Source organism: Gorilla gorilla, chromosome 20, assembly GCF_029281585.2.
Source record: "Gorilla gorilla gorilla isolate KB3781 chromosome 20, NHGRI_mGorGor1-v2.1_pri, whole genome shotgun sequence".
Classification (NCBI taxonomy): Eukaryota; Metazoa; Chordata; class Mammalia; order Primates; family Hominidae; genus Gorilla; species Gorilla gorilla.
Genome location: NC_073244.2, coordinates 46,858,434 through 46,883,143, shown reverse-complemented (window position 1 = coordinate 46,883,143; position 24,710 = coordinate 46,858,434). Strand labels below are relative to the sequence as shown.

Sequence of the window (24,710 nt, the reverse complement as noted above, 5' to 3'; positions counted from 1 at the left end):
GGAGGATTGTTTGAGCCTAGGAGTCTGAGGCTGTAGTGAGCCATGATCATGCTGGAGCATTCCAGCCTGGGTGACAGAGTGAGATCCCCCATCTCAAAAAAGAAAGGAAAAAAATTTTTTTTTAAAATTTAGCTGGGCATAGTGGCATGTGCCTATAGTCCCAGCTACTTGGGAGGCAGAGGTGGGAGGATCACCTGAGCCTGGGAGGTTGAGGCTGCAGTGAGCCGAAATTGTGCCACTGCACTCCAGCCTGGGCAACAGAGTGAGACCCTGTCTCAAAAATGAATGAATAAATAAATAAATAAATAAATAAGAAAATAAATAAATATGAAAATAAATAAAAATTTCAAGGCCGGGCGCGGTGGCTCACGCCTGTAATCCCAGCACTTTGGGAAGCCGAGGCGGGCGGATCACGAGGTCAGGAGATCGAGACCATCCTGGCTAACATGGTAAAACCCCGTCTCTACTAAAAATACAAAAAATTAGCGGGGCGTGGTGGCGGGTGCCTGTAGTCCCAGCTACTCGGGAGGCTGAGGCAGGAGAATGGCATGAACTCAGGAGGCGGAGCTTGCAGTGAGCCAAGATTGCGCCACTGCACTCCAGCCTGGGGGACAGAGCAAGACTCCGTCTCAAAAAAAAAAATACTTACAATGTGAGGGCCAGGTGCCGTGGCTCATGCCTGAAATCCCAACACTTTGGGAGGCCCAAGGTGAGAGGACTGCTTGAGTCCAGGGGTTCAAGACCAGCCTAGGCAGCATAGTGAGACTCTGTCTCTACCAAAAAAACAATTAAAAATTACCCTCAGTGTGATCACATGCACCTGTAATCCCAGCTACTTTGGAGGTGGTGGGTGGGGGGATTGCTTGAGCCCAGAAGTTTGAGGCTGCAGTGAGCAGTGATCACCCCACTGCACTCCAGCCTGGAAGACAGAGCAAGACTCTGTCTCAAAAACAAAACAAAAAAAACCTTACAATGTGAACAACTATGAATCATCATCCATGTTAAGACCTAGGACTCCTAGGACCTAGAAGCCACTGCCAGGCGCAGTGGCTCACACCTGTAATCCCAGCACTTTGGGAGGCCAAGGCAGGTGGATCATGAGGTCAGGAGTTCAAGACCAGCCTGGCCAAGATGGTGAAACCCTGACTCTACTAAAAACACAAAAGTTACCCAGGCGCGGTGGCAGGCGCCTGTAATCCTAGCTACTTGGGAGGCTGAGGCAGGAGAATTGCTTGAACCCGGGGGCAGAGGCTGTAGTGAGCCGAGATCGTGCCACTGCACTCCAGCCTGGGCAACAGAGTAAGACTCTGTCTCAAAAAAAAAAAAAAAAAAAAGACCTAGGACTTCACGCCTGTAATCCCAGCATGTTGGGAGGACAAGTAGGGTGGATCACTTGAGGTCAGGAGCTCAAGACCAGCCTGGCCAACATGGTGAAACCCCATATCTACAAAAATACAAAAATTAGCCAGGTGTGGTGGTGGGTGCCTGTAGTCCCAGCTACTCAGAAGGCTAAAGCAGAAGAATTACTTGAACCCGGGAGATGGGGGTTGCAGTGAGCCGAGATCGCACCACTGCACTCCAGCCTGGGTGACAGAGCAAGGATACGTCTAACGAAACAAAACAAAAAATTAAGACATATGGTTTCCATTTTAAAAAAAGAAAATAGGATATAGAAGTCCCCATATCCCTCTACCCCATTACAATTCCTCCCATCCCCCACAATCAACCACCTCTCTGACTTCTGTGATAATCATGTCCTTACTTTTCTTGTCCTCATAGTTTGACCACCCATGCATGTATTCCCAACATTTTACTGCAGTTTCACTTTCCTTGCTTTTATATTTATTGAAAAGTATAGACCAGCCACAGTGGCTCAGCACTTTGGAAGGCCGAGGCGGGCAGATCACCTGAGGTCGGGAGTTTAAGACCAGTCTGACCAACATGGAGAAACCCTGTCTCTACTAAAAATACAAAATTAGTGGGGCGTGGTGGCACATGCCTGTAATCCTAGCTACTCTGGAAGCTGAGGCAAGAGAATCGCTTGAACCCAGGGGGTGAAGGTTGCAGTGAGCCGAGATCGTGCCATTGCACTCCAGCCTGGGCAACAAGAGTGAAACTGTGTCTCAAAAAAAAAAAAAAAAAAAAAAAAAAAGAATAATACAGCTTGCCCTGTTTGGTGTCTGGCTTCTTTCACTTGACATTGTGAGATTCAGCCACACAGTTGTGTGTATCAGTATCCATTCTTTTTTATTACTGTATAGTATTCCACTGCATAACTACACCACCATGTATGTATCCATTCTCCTTTTGATGGACATTTGGGTAGTTCAGACACTGCTCCTCTGAACATTCTTTCCTGTACATGTTTCCTGCTGCCCATGTTTAAGGTCTCTAGGATATGTACTTAGCATGGAACAGCTGGGTTATATAGGTTATTTGTCTTTTCTTTTTTCTTTTTTTGGTGACAGAGTCTCACTTTGTCACCCAGGGTGGAGTGCAGTGGCACAATCACAGCTCACTGCACCCTTGACCTCCCAGGCTCAAGAGATCCACCTTCCTCGGCCTCCTGAGTAGCTAGGACCGCAGGTGTGTGCCACCACACGCAGTTAATTTTTGTATTTTTTGTAGAGACGGGGTCTCACTATGTCGCCCAGGGTAGTCTCAAACTCCTCGGTCTTGGCCTCCCAAAGTGTTGGGATTACAAACGTGAGAACCGTATTTTCTTTTCTTTTTTTTTTTTTTTTGAGACAGAGTCTCACTCTGTCACCCAGGCTGGAGTGCAATGGCGCGATCTTGGCTCACTGCAACCTCCGCCTCCCAGGTTCAAGCGATTCCCCTGCCTCAGCCTCTGGAGTAGCTGGGATTACAGGCGCCTGCCACCACGCCTGGCTAATTTTTTTGTATTTTTAGCAGAGACGGGGTTTCACTATGTTGGCCAGGCTGGTCTCGAACTCCTGACCTCGTGATCCACCCGCCTCGGCCTCCCAAAGTGCTGGGATTACAGGCGTGAGCCACCGCGCCCGGCCGAGAACCGTATTTTCAAATGTATTCAAGAACACTACAGCGTTTCCAATTTTAAGAGGAAGCAATTGCCACAAAAGCGGTTAAGTAGCCTGTCCTGGATCACAAAGCCCAGTGTCCTGAGCCCAGAGATCCTTGTTCTGGAGCCCCTGCTTTCCCCAGCACATGGTGGTTACCTAATAAGTGCAGGCTGTTGTGCTGAGCATTCTTGGGGGCTGTTATTGGGGTTCACCTCCCGTTTCCGTTACTCTGAACTCTGTCCCCATTTGTTAATAATTAATTGCCCCCAAGGAGCCTGTGATCCTGAGGCTTTGCCCAGTTAATCAGTCACTGCCCCCTGTCTGGGCAAGGGGCAGTTGGTGAACTTGCTGCCTCCAGAGAACCTTCCCTGGTGTGGAGGCAGCCAGGGACCCAGGATGCTCCGGACCTGTTACGTGCTCTGTTCCCAAGCTGGTCCCCCCTCCAGGGGCTGGCAGTCCCTGAGCTTTGATGGCGGGGCCTTCCACCTTAAGGGCACAGGAGAGCTGACACGGGCCTTGCTGGTTCTCCGGCTGTGTGCCTGGCCGCCACTCGTCACTCACGGGCTGATGGTGAGCAGTGATCCTGAGGACCAGCCTGGAGGGTCCTCATGGCCTGGCGCTGAGCCCTCGCTCCCTGTCACCCAGCTCCAGGCCTGGTCTCGGCGACTCCTGGGCTCCCGGCTCTCAGGCGCGTTTCTCCGAGCATCCGTCTATGGGCAGTTTGTGGCTGGTGAGACAGCAGAGGAGGTGAGGGGCTGCGTGCAGCAGCTGCGGACCCTCAGCCTCCGACCACTGCTGGCAGTGCCCACTGAGGAGGAGCCGGACTCTGCTGCCAAGAGCGGGTGAGTAGGGAGCCAGGGCCCAGGGAGGCTGGGAGGACGCAGGAAGGGGCTTTGCCGGTCGGGCCCTGACACCTGCTGGCTGGGCAGTGAGGCGTGGTATGAGGGGAACCTCGGTGCTATGCTGCGGTGTGTGGACCTGTCACGGGGCCTCCTGGAGCCCCCCAGCCTGGCTGAGGCCAGCCTCATGCAGCTGAAGGTGACGGCGCTGACCAGCACTCGGCTCTGTGTAAGGAGTGCAAAGACGGGGGTGCGGGGAGGGCGCGGCTGCCCATCGGGCTCCCCTCACCACCCCGCCTACCACCCCGTTTCAGAAGGAGCTAGCCTCGTGGGTCAGAAGGCCAGGAGCCTCCTTGGAGCTGAGCCCCGAGAGGCTGGCTGAAGCTATGGACTCTGGGCAGGTAAGGATCTCAAGCGGGACTGTCGGGGATGGAGTGCCTTGGACTTAGATGTGGCCACACCGCACGCCAGATGTTCAAAATGCTACGGCTACCTCCAGGCTTGGAACAGCCAGCAGAAGTGCAGCTGTAGCTCCCACGCATGGTTGAAATGGATGGAATCAGGGTCATCTGGGTTCTCAGGGAGGAGCCTGGAGGCTGGAGGCTCTCAGAGGAGGGATTGGGATAGAAGCTGTTTATCAACTAGAAGGAGGTACATCAGTGTCCTCAGTCAACACAGCCGCATGGGTGTGAGCTGGCTGGGTGTAAGTTCTGATTAGGCCAATGGGGTCTTAGTTTGTTCATTCAATCATTAATTCCTTTTTATCTCCATATTCTATTTCAACCCTACTCCATCTTTTTTTCTTTCTTTCTCTCTCTCTCCTTCCTTCCTCTTCCTCTTTTGCTCTCTCTCCTTCCTTCCTTTTCTTTTTCCTTCTCTCCCCTCCCTCCCTCCCTTCCTTCCTTCCTTCCTTTATTCCTTCCTTCCTTCCTTCCTTCTCTCTCCTCCCTCCTCTCTCTCTCTTTCTCTTTGTCTTACTGTATTGCACAGGGTGGTCTCTAACTCATGGCCTCAAGCAATCCCCCAGCCTCAGCCTCCCAAAGTTCTGGGATTATAGGTGTGAGCCACCACACCCAGCCTGCCGTCTTGTATAATGCATATCTTTTTGTTTCTATGATTTTGTTTTGACAGGTGTATACCATTCGTGGGGGGCATATTTTCCCCAATATTCTATTATAAAAATTTTCAAATATACAGAAAAGTAAAAAGAATTGTACATGAACATCCATGTACCCGCCACCTTTAACTATACTCACTTTAAATCATATCTATCCCTCTATTCCTCTATCCATCCATCAATCCATCTTATTTTTTGGTGCATTTCAAAGTAAATTGCAGACATGTTTTCCCCCTAAATGCTTCAGGATATGAATAATGGGCTCATTAATTAGAGCCCAATAATTATTTGCAGTACTTTTTTTCTTTCAAGGTAAAACAATGAACTACACACATTGTAAATGTGCCCTTTGATGAACCTTAACCAATACACACACTTGAGCAATCCAAATCCCTATCAAGATTTAGAACATGGCCGGGGGCAGTGGCTCACGCCTGTAATCCCAGCACTTTGGGAGGCTGAGGCGGATGGATTACTGGAGGTCAGGAGTTCAAGACCAGCCTGGCCAACATGGTAAAACCCCGTCTCTACTAGAAATACAAAAATTATCTGGATGTGGTGGCACGCACCTGTAGTCCCAGTTACTTGGGAGGCTGAGGCAGGAGAATCGCTTGAACCGGGAGGCGGAGGTTGCAGTGAGCCGAGATCATGCCACTGTACTCCAGCCTGGCGACAGAGTAAGACTCCGTCTCAAAAAAAAAAAAAAAAAAAAAAATCTTCTTGCCTCACCCTCCCAAATTGTTGGGATTACGGGCTGAGCCACCATGCCCGGCCCTCACTGTTTCCAATAGTTGATTCTAGCTGCTGCATGGTTTACCTCTCCTGGGGTGAACCCCTGGGTGGCCTCTGTGTCTCCACCCTCCCAAACAATGCTATAGTGGACATGCTGATGTTTCTTTTTCTAACCTTTTTTTATTTGTAATTTTTATTTATCTATTTATTTATTATTATTATTATTTTAAGACAGAGTCTTGCTCTGTTGCCCAGGCTGGAATGCAGTGGCACAATCTCGGCTCACTGCGACCTCCGCCTCCCAGGTTCTCCTGCTTCAGCCTCCCGAGTAGCTGGGATTACAAGCGCCTGCCATCACACCTGGCTAATTTTTGTATTTTTAGTAGGGATGAGGCTTCACCATGTTGGCCAGGCTGGTCTTGAACTCCTGACCTCAGGTGAAATGCCCACCTCAGCCTCCCAAAGTGCTGGGATTGCAGGCGTGAGCCACCACGCCCAGCTTTTTTTTTTTTGAAATGGCATCTGGCTCTGTTGCCCAGGCTGGAGTGCAGTGGTGCAATCTCGGCTCACTGCAACCTCTGCCTCCCGGGTTCAAACGATTCTCCTGCCCCAGCCTCCTGAGTAGCTGGGGCTACAGGCGCACGCCACCACACCCAGCTAAGTTTTGTATTTTTAGTAGAGATGGGGTTTCACTATGTTGGCCAGGCTGGTCTTTAACTCCTGACCTCATGATCCACGTGCCTCGGCCTCCCAAAGTGCTGGGATTACAGGCATGAGCCACTGTACCTGGCCTTATTTGTAATTTTTAAAGTGTGTCAGAGAACACATAGAAACAAGATTTCATGGTTCAGAAAATCAGCTTTGGAGAGTAAGGAGTTCACCTCTTCATGAGCTTTAGTTTATTCCTGTAGGGAGAGTGACAGCAACTTCTCAGTGGTTTTAAGGATTAAAACAGGCTGGGTGCGGTGCCTCATGCCTGTAATCTGCATTTTGGGAGGCTGAAATTGGAGGCTCACTTGAGCCCCGGAGTTTGAGACCTGCCTGGGCAACATAGTGAGATCTCATCTCTACAAAAAAATTTAAAAATCAGCCTGCGTGCTGGTGCACACCTGGTGTGGAGGCTAAGGCAGGAGGGTCACTTGAGCCCAGGAGGTCAATACCAACCTGAGTAATATAGTAAGCCCTCATCTCTACAAAAAATTTCTTTAAATTAGCTGGGTGTGGTGGCAGGCACCTGTAATCCTGGCTACTTGGGAGGCTAAGGTGGGAGGATTGTTTGAGCTGGCAAGTTTGAGAGCGAAGAAAGAAAGAAAGAGAGGGAGGGAGGGAGGGAAGAAGGAAGGAAGGAAGGAAGGAAGGAAAGAAAGAAAGAAAGAAAGAAAGAAAGAAAGAAAGAAAGAAAGAAAGAAAGAAAGAAAAAGAAAGAGGGCCAGGTGCCATAGCTCACACCTGTAATCCCAGCACTTTGGGAGGCTAAGTGGGGCTGGATCACTTGAGGTCAGGAGTTTGAGACCAGCCTGGGCAACATGGTGAAACCCCATCTCTACTAAAAATATAAAACTTATCCAGAAGTGGTGGCACGTGCCTATAGTCCCAGTTACTCAGGAGGCTGAGGCAGGGGAATCACTTGAACTTGCACCACTGCACTCTTGCCTGGGAGACAGAGTGAGATCTATCTCAAAAAAAAAAAAAAAAGAAGGAAGGAAGGAAGGGAGGGAGGAAGGGAGGGAGGGAGGGAAGGAGGGAGGGAGGGAGAAAAGAGAGAAAGACCCAGGCTCTGGAAAGGCTGAGGTTTAAACCTCAGGTCTGCCCTGAGTTCACTGTGTGACTTTTGACAAGTGACTTCCCTGCTCTGTGCCTCAGTTTCCCCATCTAGAAAATGGGGGATAATAACAGTTGGTACATTAGAGAGTGGTAAATATTAAATGAGTTAAATTTTTGGTGGGTGTCTGAAATAGCTCCCTGAGGGCCTAAGACTATGCCCCAAGTCAAGCAGGAGACAATCCTCTGACGGGGGAGGAGGAAACCAGGCTGCTGCCTCCAGCTCTTCCCTTCTCCAGGAGGCAGCATTCTCCCCACCACGTGGAAGTTTGCAGCTTCCAGCCCAACCTGCCTCCAGGTGGGATTCCATGAGCAAGCCCAGGCCTATGTCACCTGTATCGACCCTGTTGGATATAATAAAGCTTTCAGCCCCACCTGTTCCTCTTTCTTCCATTTCCCAACTTCTTTGAACCCAGCCAGACTCCCTGGAGTCACCAGCAGCTCACATTCAGCCAGATGAATCTGCATAAGACTGTGAGTTAGAAACGGTTCTTATTTCCATGTTACAAGCATGTCCACTCCCGAAGTGTTTGCTGAACATCTATCTTGTTTCAGACACTGTGCTAGGGGCCGAGGAAGCATGAAGGCAAAATCCCTGACCTCGAGGCACTTACTTGCAAGTCAGGGGCAAGAGACAATAATTAAAACCAAAGTCAGAATCCCAGCACTTTGGAAGGCTGAGGTGGGAGGATCGCTTGAGTCCAGGAGTCTGAGACCAGCCTGGGCAACATAGGAAGACCTTGACTCTACAAATAGTAAAGAATTATCCCGGCATGGTGGTGGGTGCCTGTGGTACTAGGTACTTGGAAGGCTGAAGCAGGAGGATTGCTTGAGCTGGGGAGGTGGAGGCTGCAGTGAGCCATGATCGTGCCACTGCATTCCAGCCTGGGCAACACAGCAAGACCCTGTCTCAGCAAAACAAAAGTCAGTACGTAACAAGTAAGGGAAAATAAGGCTGAGGAAGAGGAAAAGAAGTTGCCAATGTATAGCTGGGAAAACCATGTTGAGAAAGTGACATTAGAGCAAATACTTGAAGGAAACATGGGAGCAGGTAAAGGGCTGGAGGTGGGAAGGTGCCCTCGTGTTCAAAGAGTAGCAGGGAGGGCTGAGCACGGTGGCTCACACCTGTAATCCCAGCACTTTGGGAGGCCGATGTGGGCAGATCACTTGAGGTCAGGAGTTCGAGACCAGCCTGGCCAACACGGTTAAACCCTGTCTCTACTAAAAGTACAAATATTAGCTGGGCATGGTGGCGGGCGCCTGTAATCCCAGCTACTCGGGAGGCTGAAGCAGGAGAATCACTTGAACCCAGGAGGCAGAGGTTGCAGTGAGCTGAGATCATGCCACTGCACTCCAGCCTGGGCAACAGAGCAAGACTCTGTCTCAAAAAACAGACAAACAAACAAACAAAAACTGAGGCCCAGAAAGGTTACATAACTTGCCCAAGGTCACACAGTAGGTGGTGAAGCCTGGATTCAAGCCCTGATTCTAGGCTCATAATCCCCTCAATAAATAGTACCTAACTGATATTGCTCATTTTTAGATTTCTAGCAACTTCTAAGCTTTTTCCCACTTCCCCTGCTGCCCCCTAGAGCCTCCAGGTCTCCTGCCTCAATGCTGAGCAGAACCAGCACCTCCGGGCCTCCCTCACCCGCTTGCATCGGGTGGCACAGGTAACCCCTCCTGCTGGAACCAGCACCTCCGGGCCTCCCTCAGCCGCCTGCATCGGGTGGCACAGGTAACCCCTCCTGCTGGAACCAGCACCTCCGGGCCTCCCTCAGCCGCCTGCATCGGGTGGCACAGGTAACCCCTCCTGCTGGGATCTGGCTCCACGGCCCCTGCTGGACGCCCGGGGCCCTGACCCGTTGTCTCTGTCGCCATCAGTATGCCCGGGCCCAGCACGTGCGCCTCCTGGTGGATGCGGAGTACACCTCACTGAACCCTGCGCTCTCGCTGCTGGTGGCTGCCCTCGCTGTGCGCTGGAACAGCCCGGGTGAAGGCGGGCCCTGGGTGTGGAACACCTACCAGGCCTGTCTAAAGGTGTGCAGTGTGTTCCAGGAGGTGCAGGCTGGGGTCCCCACACCCTGACCTACCAGAACCTGCCTGTGTGCCCTATAGGACACATTCGAGCGGCTGGGGAGGGACGCAGAGGCTGCGCACAGGGCCGGCCTGGCCTTCGGAGTGAAGCTGGTACGAGGTGCATATCTGGACAAGGAGAGAGCGGTGGCCCAGCTCCATGGGATGGAAGACCCCACTCAGCCTGACTATGAGGCCACCAGTCAGAGGTAGGCCTGCGCCAGCCGGCCTCTGCAGGAAATAGTAACACCTAGTGGTTGCGTGCAGTGGCTCATACCTGTAATCCCAGTGCTTCTAGAGATTCACTTGAGAGCAGGAGCTGGAGACCAGCCTGGGCAGCATAGGGAGACCCCGTCTCTAAAAAAATTTTAAAAGTAGTCAGGTGTGGTAGCACTTGCCTGTAGTTCCAGCCACTTAGGAGGCTGAGGTGGGAGGATCACTTGAGGCCAGGGGTTCAAGGCTGCAGTGAGCCATGACTGCACCACTGCACTTCAGCCTGGGCAGCAGAGCGAGAATCTGTCTCAAAACAAACAAACAAACAAACAAACAAAAAGAAATCCTTACAGTGGCCTCTAAGCCCCACATGCTCCCTGTCACTTCCCTAACTTTCCCTCCCTCTCTTCCTCTCCCTCACTCCACTACAGCCACACTGGCCTCCTCCATGCTACCCAGGGGCTTGGCACATCCTGTTTCCACTGCCTGGGACATTCCCACTGCAGACAGCGGCATGGCCCCATCCCTCACCTCCTTAGATCTTTACTTCTTGGAACCTTCTCTGGGGGCCACAGGGACTCAGCCAGGCCACAGAGCAGGTGGCCTAGCCACGCTTGGAATCTAGGCTCATGTCCAAGATCTGCAGGGGCTCCAGGGCACGTCTGTGTACCATCAGCTTAACTGGCACCAAGCCAGGCACAGTGGTGTGCACCTGTCATCCCAACTACTTGGGAAGCTGAGGCAGGAAGATTGCTTGAGTCCAGGGGTTTGAGCCCAATCTGCACAACATAGCAAGACCCCATCTGTAAAAACATTAAACATAAAAAATTATGGCCAGCCATGGTGGCTCACGCTTGTAATCCCGGCACTTTGGGAGGCTGAGGCAGGCAGATCACCTGAGGTCAGGAGTTTGAGACCAGCCTGACAAACATGGTGAAACCCTGTCTCTACTAAAAATACAAAAATTAGCTGGGTGTGGTGGCTTGCACTGGTAATCCCAGCTACTTGGGAGGCTGAGGAAGGAGAATCACTTGAACCCAGGAGGCGAAGGTTGTAGTGAGCCAAGATTGCGCCACTACACTCCAGCCTGGGCGACAGAGTGAGACTCCATCTCAAAATAATAATAATAATTTGCACTATTATTTTAAATATTGAAATATAATTCACATATCATAGAATTCGCAATTTTAACATGTACAATTCAGTGGAGTTTAGTATATTCCCAAAATTGTGCAACCATCACCACTCTTTGATTCCAGAATATTTTCATCACCCCAAAAAGTAACCTCATACCAATGAGCAGTCAGTTGCCTTCTGTTCCCTCCTCCCCTCAGCCCCTGGAAACCACTAACCTACTTTTTGTCTCTGTGGATTTGCCTATTCTAGACAATCATATAAATGGAATCATACAATATGTGACCTTGTATATTTGGCTTTTTTCATTTGTTTTTTAAGTTATTTTTGAGACAGGGTCTCACTCTGTCGCCCAGGCTGGAGTGCAGTGGTGCGATCTTGGCTCACTGCAGCCTTGACTCCCCAGGCCCAAGCCATCCTCCCACCTCAGTCTCCCCAGTAGCTAAGACCACCGGCGCACACCACCATGCCCAACACATTTGTTTATTTTTGTAGACATGGGGTCTCCCTGTGTTGCCCAGGCTAGTCTTGAACTCCTAGGCTCAAGCAGCCCTCCTGCCTTGGCCTCCCCAAGTGCTGGGATTATAGGCGTAAGCCAGCATGTCCAGCCTCAACTGTGCATTTTAAAGGCAGAATAGCCTACTGATAAGGAGCCTGGGCTCTGGAGCATCAGACAGCCTGAGTTCAAATCCCAGCCTGGCCACCTCTAGCTGTGTGACCTGGGGACAAGAGATAGAACCCCTCTCAGCTTCAGTCTCCCCACTCTGTAAAAAGGGAATAAGAACATCTGCCTCCCAGAGTTGATGTGAGAATTAGATGAGTGATTAGCTTTTTCCAAAGGAAACAGAATTCTGCACAAAGGGTTTTAACTAAAGGAAATGTGGTGAAGGGGCTGTTTATAGAAGTGTCAGGGGCCAGGTGCAGGGCCTCACACCTGTAATCCCAGTGCTTTGGGAGCCCAAGGTGGGAGGATCGCTTGAGCCCAGGAGTTGGAGGATTCAGTGAGCCGAGATCACGCCACTGCACTCCAACCTGGGCCACAGAGTGAGACCCAGTCTCTAAAAAACACAAAACGAAAAGGAAGTGTGGGCAAAGTCAGGGAAGCTATTAGGAAGCTATTTCGACCCCTATGCTGTGGTTGAAGGAGAGGGGCCACCTTAGGGAGCTGTGGCCACACAGAGAACACAGTCAGGGTGAGCAGGGAGGAGCCGAGGTGAGACACCCACACTTCTTCCTGCGCATGACTCCATGGGGGATGTGGGGCAAAAGTGTCAGCCTCCTGAGGGGCAGAGAAGGGTAGAAAACAGGTCTGGGGGGCGATAGGGAAGACCCACAGAGGACGTGAAGTACATAGTGTGGCCCGTGGCCTGCAGCATGCTTGCAAGGCATTTGCCAATCTATTTCCTCTTCCGTATCAGTACCCAGACAGTGTCTTCCTTCCTTTTCACAGTTGCGCGATAGAGCACTATCTTCTCTGTGCCACAATTTCCTCAGCCAGTTCCCCATTTATGGACATTTGGGCTGTTGCTAGTGATGTTCTGTTGGCAATGCAGCAGTGATAACCTTGGGGCAATGTCATCTTGTGCACGTGATGCGACCCTCTCCTGTGAGACCGCCGCCACTGTCCCAAAGACTTCATATCCCCCTTATCTCACTCCATCCTCACAACAGTGTTGCTCGGAAACTCACAGTGACAAGAGATTAACATGGGGCCGGGTGCGGTGGCTCACGCCTGTAATCCCAGCACTCTGGGAGGCTGAGGTGGGCAGATCACCTGAGGTCAGGAGTTCGAGTCCAGCCTGGGCAACATGGCGAAACTCTGTCTCTACTAAAAATACAAAAATTAGCTGGATGTGATGGCGCACGCCTGTAATCCCAGCTGCTTGGGAGGCTGAGGCAGGGGAATCACTTGAACCTGGGAGGTGGAGGTTGCAGTGAGCTGAGATCATGCCACTGCATTCCAGCCTGGGCAACAGAGTGAGACTCCATCTCAAAAACAAACAAACAAAACCCCCAAAAAAAACCCAGAAGATGAAAGTGGCTCAGAGAAGTGATGTCCCTTACAACTGGTGCAGATGGAACAGAGTACTGGTTCCAGAGACCCCTCGCTTAGGAGCACCCCACCCACCCCAGTCGCTGGGGCCTGACCCTCGCTCACCAGGTGAGCCGAACAGAGCATCTCCCTTCAGTTACAGCCGCTGCCTGGAACTGATGCTGACGCACGTGGCCCGCCATGGCCCCATGTGCCACCTCATGGTGGCTTCCCACAATGAGGAATCTGTTCGCCAGGCAACCAAGCGGTATGAGGTGGAGGGATGGGCGGGAAATAGGTGCCCACAAAAGGGCCCTCCCTTCCTCTCCCTTGCTCAAATGCCAGAGATGGACAGAGGTGTTCTGGGGAGAATTTTAAAAATATTTATAGCCAGGCATGGTTGGCACATGCCTATAATCCCAGCACTTTGGGAGGCGAAGGTGGAGGATTGTTTGAGACCAGCCTGGGCAACACAGCAAGACCCCATTTCTACAACAAATTAAAAAAAAAACAGCTGGGTGTGGTGGCGCACACCTGTAGTCCCAGCTATTCGGGAGGTGGAAGGATCACTTGAGCCCAAGAGGTTGAGACTGCAGTGAGCAGTGCTTGAGCCACTGCACTCCAGCCTGGGTAACAAAGCAAGTCCCTACCTCTTAAAACAAACAAACAAACACATTAACCCCTGCTATACCTGTAAGTCCTTATAGGTCCCAGATGGACAAGACGTTGCCCCTTATTTGCTGGGGCATGAGGAGGTCTGAGGGCTCCAGGGAACTGGGTGGGAGTCACTGGGGGACCTTCCAGGAATGCAAAGGACTGGTTATTATGTATCATTGAGTTTGGAAATACTTCAATATTTGAATTACTGGAGCCGCCATATGGGTGCATAGTGGCTGACTTTAAGCTGTAGATGCAGCCACGGTCTGGACTGATGATGTGGCCTTTTCTGTAGCATGTGGGAGCTGGGCATTCCTCTGGATGGGACTGTCTGTTTCGGACAACTTCTGGGCATGTGTGACCACGTCTCTCTAGCACTGGGTATGTGAATGGCTCCCCCACCCCCATCAAGCCCCAGGCCTCATTCCCTCCCAGCCAGAGCCCTTCTCCTATTCCCAACCAAAGCCCAGCCTCCAGATCCTTCCAGAGAGATCTGTCATTCCAGTGTCTGCGGGCCTTCCAAGGCTGTGTCTCTGTGTCTGCCGTCTGTCATTTCTGCTGGTTCTTGATCATGGTGTATTATTTCCTGTGTGTTTTGTTATCTTTACTGTGCTGCTCCTCAGGGCCTGACACCAGATAATTAATGTTTCCTTCTGCCAGGTGCTAAGCAGAACGAAATCACTTTATCCTAAATTCATAGCTTGAGGTTTCTTGAAACACCCCACTGGCACAAATTTGAGCTGCAAATACATAAGGGGGTTAACCCATAGCCCCAACTTCGCAGAGATGGATTTTTCTGTTTTCTTCCTTGATCTGTTTATGGCCAAGACCATTTCCTGGGACTGGGGGAAGGTTGCAGGGTTGACTTTTTATTAACTCTTACTCTGAGGGTGTAGATTTTTGGGTTCCAGCTTAACCTGGGGAAGTTCTCCCTTATAACTCTCACCTCAGGCTTGAAGACTGACTCAATGTCCCCCCGCAACTCTGTGAATTCATCAGATAGCACCTCGGTTTTGCTTTTGGGGCAGAAGTGGCTTACTGTGTGTCTCTTCTCTCTCTGGGTTCTCATTTTCTCTTTTATTTTATTTTATTTATTTATTTATTTTGAGACAGAGTCTTGCTCTGTTACCCAGGCAGGAGTCCAGTGGTGCCATCTTGGCTCACTGCAACCTTTGCCTCCCAGGTTCAAGCGATTCTCCTGCCTCAGCCTCCCAAGTAGGTGGGATTACAGGCGGCTGCCACCACGCCCAGCTAATTTTTGTATTTTTAGTAGAGATGGGGTCTTACCACGTTTGCCAGGCTGGTCTCAAACTCCTGACCTCAGGTGATCTGCCTGCCTTGGCCTCCCAGAGTGCTGGGATTACAGGCTTGAGCCACCACGCCCAGCTTATTTATTTTGTTTTTGAGACAGAGTCTGGCTCTGTCACCCAGACTGGAGTGCAGTGGCACGATCTCAGCTCACTTCAACCTCCGCCTCCTGGGTTCAAGTGATTCTCCTGCCTCCGCCTCCCCAGTAGCCGGGATTATAGGCGCGCACCACCATGCCCAGCCAATTTTTGTATTTTTAGTAGAGACGGGGTTTCACCATGTTGGCCAGGTTGGTCAGTGTGCTGAGATTGTGCCACTGCCCTCCAGCCAGGGTGACAGACCAAGACTCTGTCTCAAAATTAATTAATTAATTAATTAATTAATTAATCAATTGAGATAAAATAAAAACAGTTAGCTGGGCGTGGAGGTGCATGCCTGTGGTCCCAGCTATTCAGGAGGCTGAGGTGGGAGGATTGTTTGAGCCTGGGAGGTCAAAGCAGCAGTGAGTCGTGATCACACCACTGCACTCCAGCCTGGGCCACAGGGCAAGACCCTGTTTAAGAGAGAAAAAAAAAAGTTTTCTCCAGGACTTTTAGCTTTTTCAGTTAGAAATTTTATCCAACTCACTTAATCTGCCATGTTCTCAGAAACAGAAGTCTCTGTTCCAGGTGGGGACTGGGGAGTGTCCCCCCAGCCCAAGCCCATACCCTGTCAACACTCCAGGCTGGGCATGGTGGCTCACGCCTGTAATCCCAGCACTTTGGGAGGCCAAAGCAGGAGGATAACTTGAGGTCAGGAGTTCGAGACCAGCCTGGCCAACATGGTGAAACCCCACCTCTACTAAAAATACAAAAATGAGCCGGGCGTCGTGGCAAGCGCCTGTAATCCCAGCCATTCTGGAGGCTGAGGCCTGAGAATCGCTTGAACCTGGAGGCAGAGCTTGCAGTGAGCCAAGATTGCACCACTGCACTCCAGCCTGGGCAACAGAGCGAGACTCTGTCTCAGAAAAACACCAAAAATGAAAAAACAAAACCCACTTTCCCTGCAGGGCAGGCCGGCTATGTAGTGTATAAGTCCATCCCCTATGGCTCCTTGGAGGAGGTAATCCCCTACCTGATCCGGAGGGCCCAGGAAAACCGGAGCGTGCTTCAGGGTGCCCGCAGGGAACAGGAGCTGCTCAGCCAAGAACTATGGCGGCGGCTGCTGCCAGGATGCCGAAGGATACCCCACTAGCACCCCTGAGGGGGTCATGTGGTCAATAAAAGTCCTTAGGTGCTGCCTAAGCTGCTGTCCTGCACTGACGCCGCCTCCTTGGGGAAGGGCTCATCTTGACCTCAGCCAGCCCAAGCTAGGGGTTTTGCAGTTCAAGAGAGATCGTTAGGCTGGGAGTGGTGGCTCTCGCCTATACTCCCAGCGCTTTGGGAGGCTGAGGTGGGAGGCGTGCTTCAGTCTAGGAGTTCAAGACCAGCCTGGGCAACATAGCAATATTCTTTCTTTACAAAAAATTAAATCAGTAGGGCATGGTGGTGCGTGGCTGTGGTCCCAGCTCGGGAGGCTGAGGCAGGAGGATCACTTGAGCCCAGGGGTTTGAGGCTGCAGTGACCTATGACTGCACCACTGCTCTCCAGTCTGGGTGACAGAAAGAGACTGTGTTTCAAAAAAAAAGAAAAAAGAAAAGAAAAAGAGGCCGGGCACGGTGGCTCACGCCTGTAATCCCAGCAGTTTGGGAGGCCGAGGCGTGTGGATCACGAGGTCAGGAGATCGAGACCATCCTAGCTAACATGGTGAAACCCCGTCTCTGCTAAAAATACAAAAAATAGCCGGGCATGGTGGCGGGCGCCTGTAGTCCCAGCTACTCGGGAGGCTGAGGCAAGAGAATGGCATGAATCCAGGAGACAGAGCTTGCAGTGAGCTGAGATCACGCCACTGCACTCCAGCCTGGGCAACAGAGTGAGACTCAGTCTCAAAAAAAAAAAAGAAAAGAAAAAAAAAAAGAAAAAGATCGTTAGACACCCATTGAGCATAGCCAGGGCATTGACGGAGGACTAAGGAAGCCTCCCTCACCTCTGAGGCAGACCGTCCTGGGTTGGGTCTGGCCAGTGACTAATGCAGAACTTTCTTCATCCCAGGGGATGCCTAAAGGAAGGGCACACATGGAGAGCAGACACCAAGGCACTGAAGTCAAGGGGCTTGGCCCAGGCCACGTGGTGAGGGAGGGACAGAAGAAAGAGCCAAGCCATTCTCTCAGTTAATAAGCATTGAATGAAACTAGGCGCAGTGACTCATGCCTGTAATCCCAGCACTTTGGGAGACCAAGGCAGGTGGATTACTTGAGGTCAGGAGTTTGAGACCAGCCTGGGCAACATAGTGAAACCCCATTATCTCTCAAAAAAAAAAAAAGAAAAAAAAAAGAAAGAAATTAGCTAGCCAGGCGCTGTGGCTCACACCTGTAATCCCAGCACTTTGGGAGGCTGAGGCCAGCGGATCACGAGGTCAAGAGATCGAAACCATCCTGCCCAACATGGTGAAACCCTGTCTTTACTAAAAATACAAAAATTAGCCGGGCGTGGTGGCACTCGCCTGTAATCCCAGCTACTTGGGAGGCTGAGGCAGGAGAATCACTTGAACCTGGGAGATGGAGGTTGCAGTGAGCCAAGATCGTGCCACTGCCCTCCAGCCTGGCGACAGAGCAGGACTCCATCTTTAAAAAAAAAAAAAATTAGCTAGGTGCGGTGGGTGGCCTGTGCTTGTAGTCCCAGCTACTTGGGAGGCTGAGGCAGGAGGTTGGCTTGAGCCCTGGAGGTGGAGGCTGGAGTGAGCTATATGATCTCGCCACTGCACACCAGCCCGGGCAACAGAGTGAGATCCTGTCTGAGAAAAACTCCAGGTGCAGTGGCTCATGCCTGTAATCCCAGCACTTTGGGAGGCCGAGGCGGGCAGAAGTCAGGAGATTGAGACCAGCCTGGCCAACATGGTGAAACCCCGTGTCTACTAAAAATACAAAAATGAGCCGGGCATGGTGGTGTGCGCCTGTGATCCCAGCTACTCGGAAGGCTGAGGAAGGAGAATTGCTTGAACCTGGGAGATGCAGGTTGCAGTGAGCCGAGATCGCGCCACTGCACCCCAGCCTGGGCGACAGAGTGAGAATAAAAGCACTGAATGAGGCCTCTTTTGAGCTAGGTTCTGGGGTGAAAACGCTGTGAACACAACAGTGACAAGAACGACCCAAGGCCCTGCCTTACAGGGCTTAGTCCGGTGTGGGTAGACAGCCCCATCCTCAGACAGTGACAGCCCCGACTGGTCAGGGCTGTGGGGCCCAGGCTGAGTGGCTGGGGCTGTGTTGGGGAAGGGGATGCTACTGCGCAGGCGCTGCGGGAGGCCACTGGTGCTCAAGCACCTCGGATTCCCGCTCATACAGCCGGCCGGATCATGTGGCAGTCAGGTGGCGACCACTATCTAGCCCAACGGTGAGTGCAAAGCCACCTGGACTGGGGTGTGGGCCCAGAACTTTCCCAGAGCTTTCTGGGCCCTCAGATCACCCTCAGACCCTTCCCCCAGCCCTCAGGCCCCTCCCACCCTGTCCTTCTCTTCCGCGGCCCTCAGACCACACCCCTGCCCTCCCCTTTAGCAAACCCTGTCCCCATTCCACTGACCCCTTCCCCAGCCCCAGACACTGTTCTCAGAGCCCCCTTTCCCAGCCTGTAGCCCCCACCCCCAACACACAGACACTTCCCTAGTCCTTAGTCCACGCGTCCCACCCGCGGACCCTCGCACAGTCGGCAGATCCTGCCATCAGCGCCCTCTCCTCCTTCAGAGCGCGCCCGCTGCCCTCAGACCCCATCCACCCCACGGACCCCACAGACGCTGTCCCCAGAGCCTCCCCATGACCCCTCTCACCGCCTCTCAGATCCTAAACCACAGGCGCCTCATCCTCCCACCGCAGCCTTCAGAGCCTTCTCCTGAGCCCTCCGACTCCTTTCCCAAGCTCGGATCCTATCCTCGCAGCCCTTCTGCCACCCTGGCACGCCCGACCCCAGCCCTAAGCCCCCTCCCAGACTCCCGATTGCCTTAGATCCCCCTCAGCTCTCAGCCTCCCTGCGACCCCAGACCTTCTGGTGTGTCGCCCTCCCAGAGCCACCCCCATTTCTCATTCAGCCACCTCCCTTCCCATCAGACCCCTCCTAAATCCCCTTCCCGTCTAGACTGCGCCCCCAGGACCCCCAGCCAGCTCTGTCTTCATTGTTTTGTTGTGCCCAAAGTTCCAGTCCTTCACATCCCCCTTCCCTGATGAGACCCCCCTAGCGGATCCCTGCCCAGGAGCCGACTGAGCCGCAGCCCACAGATGCCCTCGCAGCCCTTTCGCTTCCCAGTGGAGCTGGGCTCCAAGAGGGATCTAGACACCCAGGTGGGCCGTCTGCACCACTTGGCTGTGGCTGGGGGCCCAGGATGGGGCCCGGCCAGGCTCCTGCGGAGAGGTGAGAGCCAGGCTGCAGGTACATCTGTGGCGGCAGGATCAAGAAGCTGTATGGAGGGTGTGGCTTCAGTTGGCCAGTTAGCAGTGGTACCGAACACCGACTGTGTCCCGAGCTCTGTGGTCCCTGATGGGGCTTTAAGGGTGAACATGACCCTTGGACCATTGGGAATGAAATGCAGTGGGATGAGGATGAGACCCTAGACAGTATGGCCTTTCAGGTGGAGGATGCTTGAGTCTTACAGTATAAGAGTCAGCCACGCAAAAAAGGTGAAATGAAGTGGGGAGAGATGGTGGGGTGCAATGGCTCATGCCTGTAATCCCAGCAGTTTGGGAGGCCGAGGCAGGCGGATCACTTGAGGTCAGGAGTTTGAGACCAGCCTAGCCATCATGGTGAAACCTCATCTCTAGTAAAAATACAAAAATCAGCCAGGCATGGTGGCATGTGCCTGTAATCCCAACTACTTGGGAGGCTGAGGCAGGAGAATCATTTGAACCCGGAAGGCAGAGGTTGCAGTGAGCTGAGATTGTGCCATTGCACTCCAGCCTGGGCAACAGAGCAAGACCCCATCTCAAAAGAAAAAAAAAAGAAGTGGGGAGTGATGGAAGAGGCTGTGCAAACGCTCTGAAGTCAAAATGAACTGCCCATGTATGAGTAGCAGCAGGACTTGGAGAGACGTGAGGCTGAAGTGGCCACAAGTCCACACAGTTAAGGGCCTCTAAAGGAGTGTGAGTTTTGTTGGATTTTGTGTGTGTGATAGGAAGCTGTTGGCATTGTAAGCAGGAAATTAACATAATTAACATTAAATTAGGCTGGGCAACCTGTTCCACATGGCTCACACCTATAATCCCAGCACTTTGGGAGGCCGAGACAGGAGGATTGCTTGAGTCCAGGAGTTTGAGACCAGCCTGGGCAACATAGCAAGACCCTATCTCTATTTTAAAAAAATTACCTGGGAGTGGTGGCATCATATGCCTGTAGTCCCAGCTACTTGGGAGGCTGAGCAGGGAGGATTGCTTGAGCCCAAGAGGTCGAGGCTGCACTGAGCCTTGATCAGGCCACTGCACTCCAGCCTGGGCAACAGAGTGAGACCCTGTCTCAAAACAAAAACCCATTAAATTAACAATGTACAATTTCAATTTTGATTTTTGTAAAGTTGATTGTGTTTCAGGCCACTTTCTGAACTTGCTTACTAGTTTTAATTGTTTTTTTGTTTTGAGACAGAGTTTCACTCTTATTACCCAGGCTGGAGTGCAATGGTGCAATCTCTGCTCACTGCAACCTCTACCTCCCGGATTCAAGCGATTCGCCTGTCCCAGCCTCCTGAGTAGCTGGGATTACAGGCGCATACCACTACACCTGGCTAGTTTTTTGAATTTTCAGTAGAGAAGGGGTTTCGAACTCTTGACCTCAGGTGATCCACCTGCCTCAGCCTCCCAAAGTGTTGGGATTACAGGCATGAGCCACCACACCCAGCTGATAGATTTTCTTATGTTGAATCATCCTTGCTTTATGGGGATAAATCTATTCTATTTTATTTAAAATTTTTGCATATATATGCAATTGATATATAATCTTACTTTCTGTTTCTGGAAACTTTCATCTAGTTTTGGAATTAAGGTCCTGCTAGCCTCATAAAATGAGACTTGCCTTCTTTTTCTATTTTTCTTTTCTTTGGAACAACTCATATAAGATTATCTAGTCCTTAAAAGTGATTTGTGTTTTAAGAAGAGACCTCGGGCCGGGTGCTGTGTAGTGTGCTGTAGTCCTAGCTGCTCAGGAGGCTGAGGTGGGAGGATCACTTCAGCCCAGGAGGTCGAGGCTGCAGTGAGCTGTGATCGCACCACTGTACTCCAGCCTGGGTGACACAGTGAGACTCCGTCTTTATTTCATTTTATTTATTTATTTATTTATTTTTTTGAGACAGAGTTTCACTCTTGTTGCCCACGCTGGAGTGCAACGGCATGATCTCTGCTCACCACAACCTCCGCCTCCTGGGTTCAAGTGATTCTCCTGCTTCAGCCTCCCAAGTAGCTGGGATTATAGGCATGTGCCACCAGACCCGGCTAGTTTTTGTAGTTTTAGTAGAGACAAGGTTTCTCCATGTTGATCAGACTCGTCTTGAACTCCCAACCTCAGGTGATCTGCCCACCTCGGCCTCCCAAAGTGCTGGGATTACAGACATGAGCCACCATGCCTGGCAACACTCTGTCTTTAAAATAAAAAAAAAAAAGGCTGGGCACAGTGGCTCATGCCTGTAATCCCAACACTTTGGGAGGCCGAGGTGGGCAGATCACTTGAGGTCAGGAGTTCAAGACCAGCCTGGCCAACATGGCAAAACCCCTACTCTACTAAAATAAAAAAAAAAATTAGCCTGGTATAGTGGCACATGCCTGTAATCCCAGCTACTTGGGAGGCTGAGGCAGGAGAATCACTTGAACCTGGGAGGTGGAGGTTGCAGCGAGCCGAGATTGCGCCATTGCACTCCAGCCTGGGCAACAGATTGAGACTCTGTCTCAAAAAAAAAAAAAAAAAGGCCTCTGTGGGGCAGGATGAGTGCAGAAAGGCAGTTAAGATGCTGTTGTAAAAGATAGTGAGCTAATGAGTCAAATGCAATGCCGCAAATCTGGTATTCAGAGATTCCTGAAGGTCCACATTTGGAGGGGTTTTGTGGCAGAGACCACGCTGGGTTGGGCCCAGTGCATGAATAATTAGCCGTGTCTGCCAAGGACACAGGAGTGCAAGGACAAGGATACCATGCATTTGCTCTACCTGGGGTAGGGGCTGGAGGAAGAGGAACTGGGGAATGACGGGTTTGGAGACCCAGGGCTTGGGGCAGGAGTGAGTGGTTGGGAGGGGGAGCTGAGCAGGAAGATGGTTGGGGAGGGGATTGGCGGAGGCCTGGAGGTAAGGACATGGAGGGGGTTGCCAACTGGATTGAGCCCTTAGATGCAGGCTTCAAAAATAAAATTGAGACCATGCATGGTGGCTCATGCCTGTAATCTCAGTACTTTGGGAAACCAAGGCAGGAGAACTGCTTGAGCCCAGGAGTCCAAGACCAGCCTGGGCAATATAATGAGACCCCATCTCTACAAAAAATTAAAAATTAAAATAAATAAAATTTGAGAGATCTGATAAAATCCAGAGTTTGCTTTACTTGAAGAGCTGAGTGCTGGCCTCATGGGACCTGTGTGTACCACACTGAGTCACAGCTGGGTGGAGTCTGCCTGTCCCGGCCGGTGCGCAAGGCTCCTGGAAGTCAAAGTCCCCTGAAGTCCACTTCCTCCTGGCCCATGGGGACCTTTGTGTGATTTTGATCCCCCTGGGTTGGGGGATAGATGTTTGCACGGCAGGCAGATGTCACCCCTTGTTTCAACTCTGTGGACTTAATGATTTGGGGAGCACTGTGTTGAGGTGGATTGCGAGGCATGGTCCTCAGCAGCTGGAGGGCAGGGGTTCCAGGACACAGAGATGGAACCTGGGGTCCATAGTCATCCAGTCATGGAGGGGCTGTGGAAGATGGGAATTGGCAAGGGTGTTTGCCTAGCGGCCCTCAGGCCTCCAACCCAGGAGTATGGGCCTGGGGCGTCCTAAGCCTGCCCGCCCCTTAGGTGTCCAGGTGGACGGGGAGAACTCTGAGGGGCAGACAGCGCTCTTCCTCTCGGCGCTGCTGAGCCACGGCTCTGCCATGCAGCTCCTGCTGGCCTTTGGTGCCAAGCCCAACCAGTGGCTGGCCAGCCAGTGATGCCCCCCATCCCCAGGGGCCCGAGTTTGAGCCCCAGAAAGCCTGAGAGCTAGGGCTGTCTTCCCCTGAGGCATCTCTCCCTCGCGATGCCTCTTCCATTCCCTGGTGACCCTCCTGTCCTCCCAGTAACCCTCCTTATTCTCTCAATTAACCCCTTCTCATTCCCCAGTGACTGTTTCCATTCTCCCAGTGCCTCCATGCTCGTAGTGATCCTCATTCCCTAAAGACCCCATCCTGCCCTCACGTGACCCCTCCCATCCTCATATTCACCTCCCATGACATGGTGACTCCTCCCATCCCCCAGGGCCCCCATCCTGCCCCTTTTTGTCCCTGTTCAGTCCCTTCCCTAATCGACTCCCACCGCGTTGTTCTGCTCTAGCCACTGCCTGGATGGCAGCACCCTCGTGCCTGCAGGCGCCTTCTCTGGTGATGGTGCCCCTGCTGCAGGCAGGGGGTGACTTGCAACTGCATGACCAGCGGGGTCGCACACCACAAGACTGGGCTGAGCAGGGTGGGGCCAAGCAGAACTGGGAGGTGAGCAGTGGCCCTGGTGGGAGTGAGGGATCAGGGCCGGCACCCATCAGGCCTCACCCTACGTGCCCTCCTCTAGTTGCTGGAGTTGTTGCAGCTCTGCCGGGCCCACATATCAGTGTTCGTGCATGATGGTGAGTTGCCACCCATGGCATCTCTGGACCGGTTGCAGGCCAGATTTGGGAACAGCCTGCCTGGCTCCCTGTCCTCCCTGAGGCTGATGCAGGCAGACAGGTAACCGTCCACATCCTGAAGCCCACCCGCCCAACCATTCCCAGCCACCCCAGACTTACCCTCGGCCTGCCCCCACCCCAGGATGCTGAGGCTAGCACAGATCAGGAGAGCCTCCCAAGTCCCGGCCTTGGGGTTTGGTCAGGTAAGCGGGAGTGGCTGTAGGAGTGGGAACCACCCCTGTCTTCTTCGTGCCTCATGATCCTGCCTGTCCCTAGCTGAGTAGCCTGTGGCCACCAGGGCTGGTAACGGGCATCCCCCTTGTGGACCCCAAGGAGCTGCTGGCAGCCCAGGGAGAGCCTGACTGCACCTATGAGAGCAGCTCTCCACCCTCTTGGCCAAGTGAGAGCCCCGCTGTGCCCTTGCCAGCTCTCCTGCTCCCCTCCCAGGGAAAGCCCCCTCGTCTCAGGCCTGTACTGCCCCGCCCCTATTCTCCAGCCTCCTGTGGATGGGTCACAAAATGACTGTGCAGCAGCCGAAGGCCCCTGGAAGCCAGACAGATGTGCTACTGGCTGACCTTCAGCACTGCAGGTACCTGTGCCAGCCCCCAGCCCGGCCTCCTGTTGGCCCTCCCACGGAAGACAAGGGTGTGTGGCCATAGTCATGGCCAGAATCTTCACTTCTGGGCCAGCACCCAGCATAGAGCCCTTCTGCTGGGGCGATCCCCCCACTGGAAAGTGGGTGGGTACCAGTTGTGTGTGCAATGCCCTGTAGGCCTGAGAGGAGGTGGGGGTGGGGAGGGCACCAGGATGAGGTAGGCG

The 24,710-nt window shown here is 52.3% G+C and overlaps 2 protein-coding genes across 5 annotated transcripts; both read left to right on the top strand.

The window, feature by feature from the left end:
• The first annotated feature begins 3,359 nt into the window (after nucleotides 1-3,359).
• PRODH2 (proline dehydrogenase 2) lies at nucleotides 3,360-16,253 on the top strand. Of its 4 annotated transcripts, XM_019014354.1 has the most exons (10): nucleotides 3,360-3,611; nucleotides 3,687-3,883; nucleotides 3,971-4,109; nucleotides 4,195-4,281; nucleotides 9,143-9,223; nucleotides 9,435-9,590; nucleotides 9,669-9,835; nucleotides 13,163-13,273; nucleotides 13,958-14,043; nucleotides 16,019-16,253. In XM_019014354.1, exons 1-10 carry the CDS (start codon nucleotides 3,438-3,440, stop codon nucleotides 16,201-16,203), a joined length of 1,383 nt encoding a protein of 460 aa, XP_018869899.1. In that variant the 5' UTR covers nucleotides 3,360-3,437; the 3' UTR covers nucleotides 16,204-16,253. The 4 variants fall into 4 exon arrangements, with proteins under 4 accessions (XP_018869899.1, XP_055225033.1, XP_055225035.1 ...); XM_055369058.1 differs by lacking the exon at nucleotides 13,163-13,273; XM_055369060.1 differs by lacking the exons at nucleotides 13,163-13,273; nucleotides 13,958-14,043; nucleotides 16,019-16,253 and adding an exon at nucleotides 12,424-13,143.
• An 82-nt stretch (nucleotides 16,254-16,335) lies between these two features.
• Nucleotides 16,336-24,674, top strand: LOC129528502 (inactive serine/threonine-protein kinase TEX14-like). Its single transcript, XM_055369061.1, has 4 exons — nucleotides 16,336-18,437; nucleotides 23,567-23,721; nucleotides 23,798-23,952; nucleotides 24,388-24,674. Exons 2-4 carry the CDS (start codon nucleotides 23,578-23,580, stop codon nucleotides 24,548-24,550), a joined length of 462 nt encoding a protein of 153 aa, XP_055225036.1. The 5' UTR covers nucleotides 16,336-18,437; nucleotides 23,567-23,577; the 3' UTR covers nucleotides 24,551-24,674.
• The last annotated feature ends 36 nt before the right edge of the window (nucleotides 24,675-24,710 follow it).

Bases quoted from the DNA above. Each gene is read 5' to 3' on its own strand.
- LOC129528502 (XM_055369061.1), top strand. From the start codon at position 23,578: ATGGCAGCACCCTCGTGCCTGCAGGCGCCTTCTCTGGTGATGGTGCCC. The intron at 23,722-23,797 runs GTGAGCAGTGGC...GCCCTCCTCTAG, and splicing joins GGGCCAAGCAGAACTGGGAG to TTGCTGGAGTTGTTGCAGCT. The intron at 23,953-24,387 runs GTAACCGTCCAC...CCTATTCTCCAG, and splicing joins AGGCTGATGCAGGCAGACAG to CCTCCTGTGGATGGGTCACA.
- PRODH2 (XM_019014354.1), top strand. From the start codon at position 3,438: ATGCTCCGGACCTGTTACGTGCTCTGTTCCCAAGCTGGTCCCCCCTCC. The intron at 4,282-9,142 runs GTAAGGATCTCA...GCTGCCCCCTAG, and splicing joins AAGCTATGGACTCTGGGCAG to AGCCTCCAGGTCTCCTGCCT. The intron at 13,274-13,957 runs GTATGAGGTGGA...CCTTTTCTGTAG, and splicing joins GTTCGCCAGGCAACCAAGCG to CATGTGGGAGCTGGGCATTC.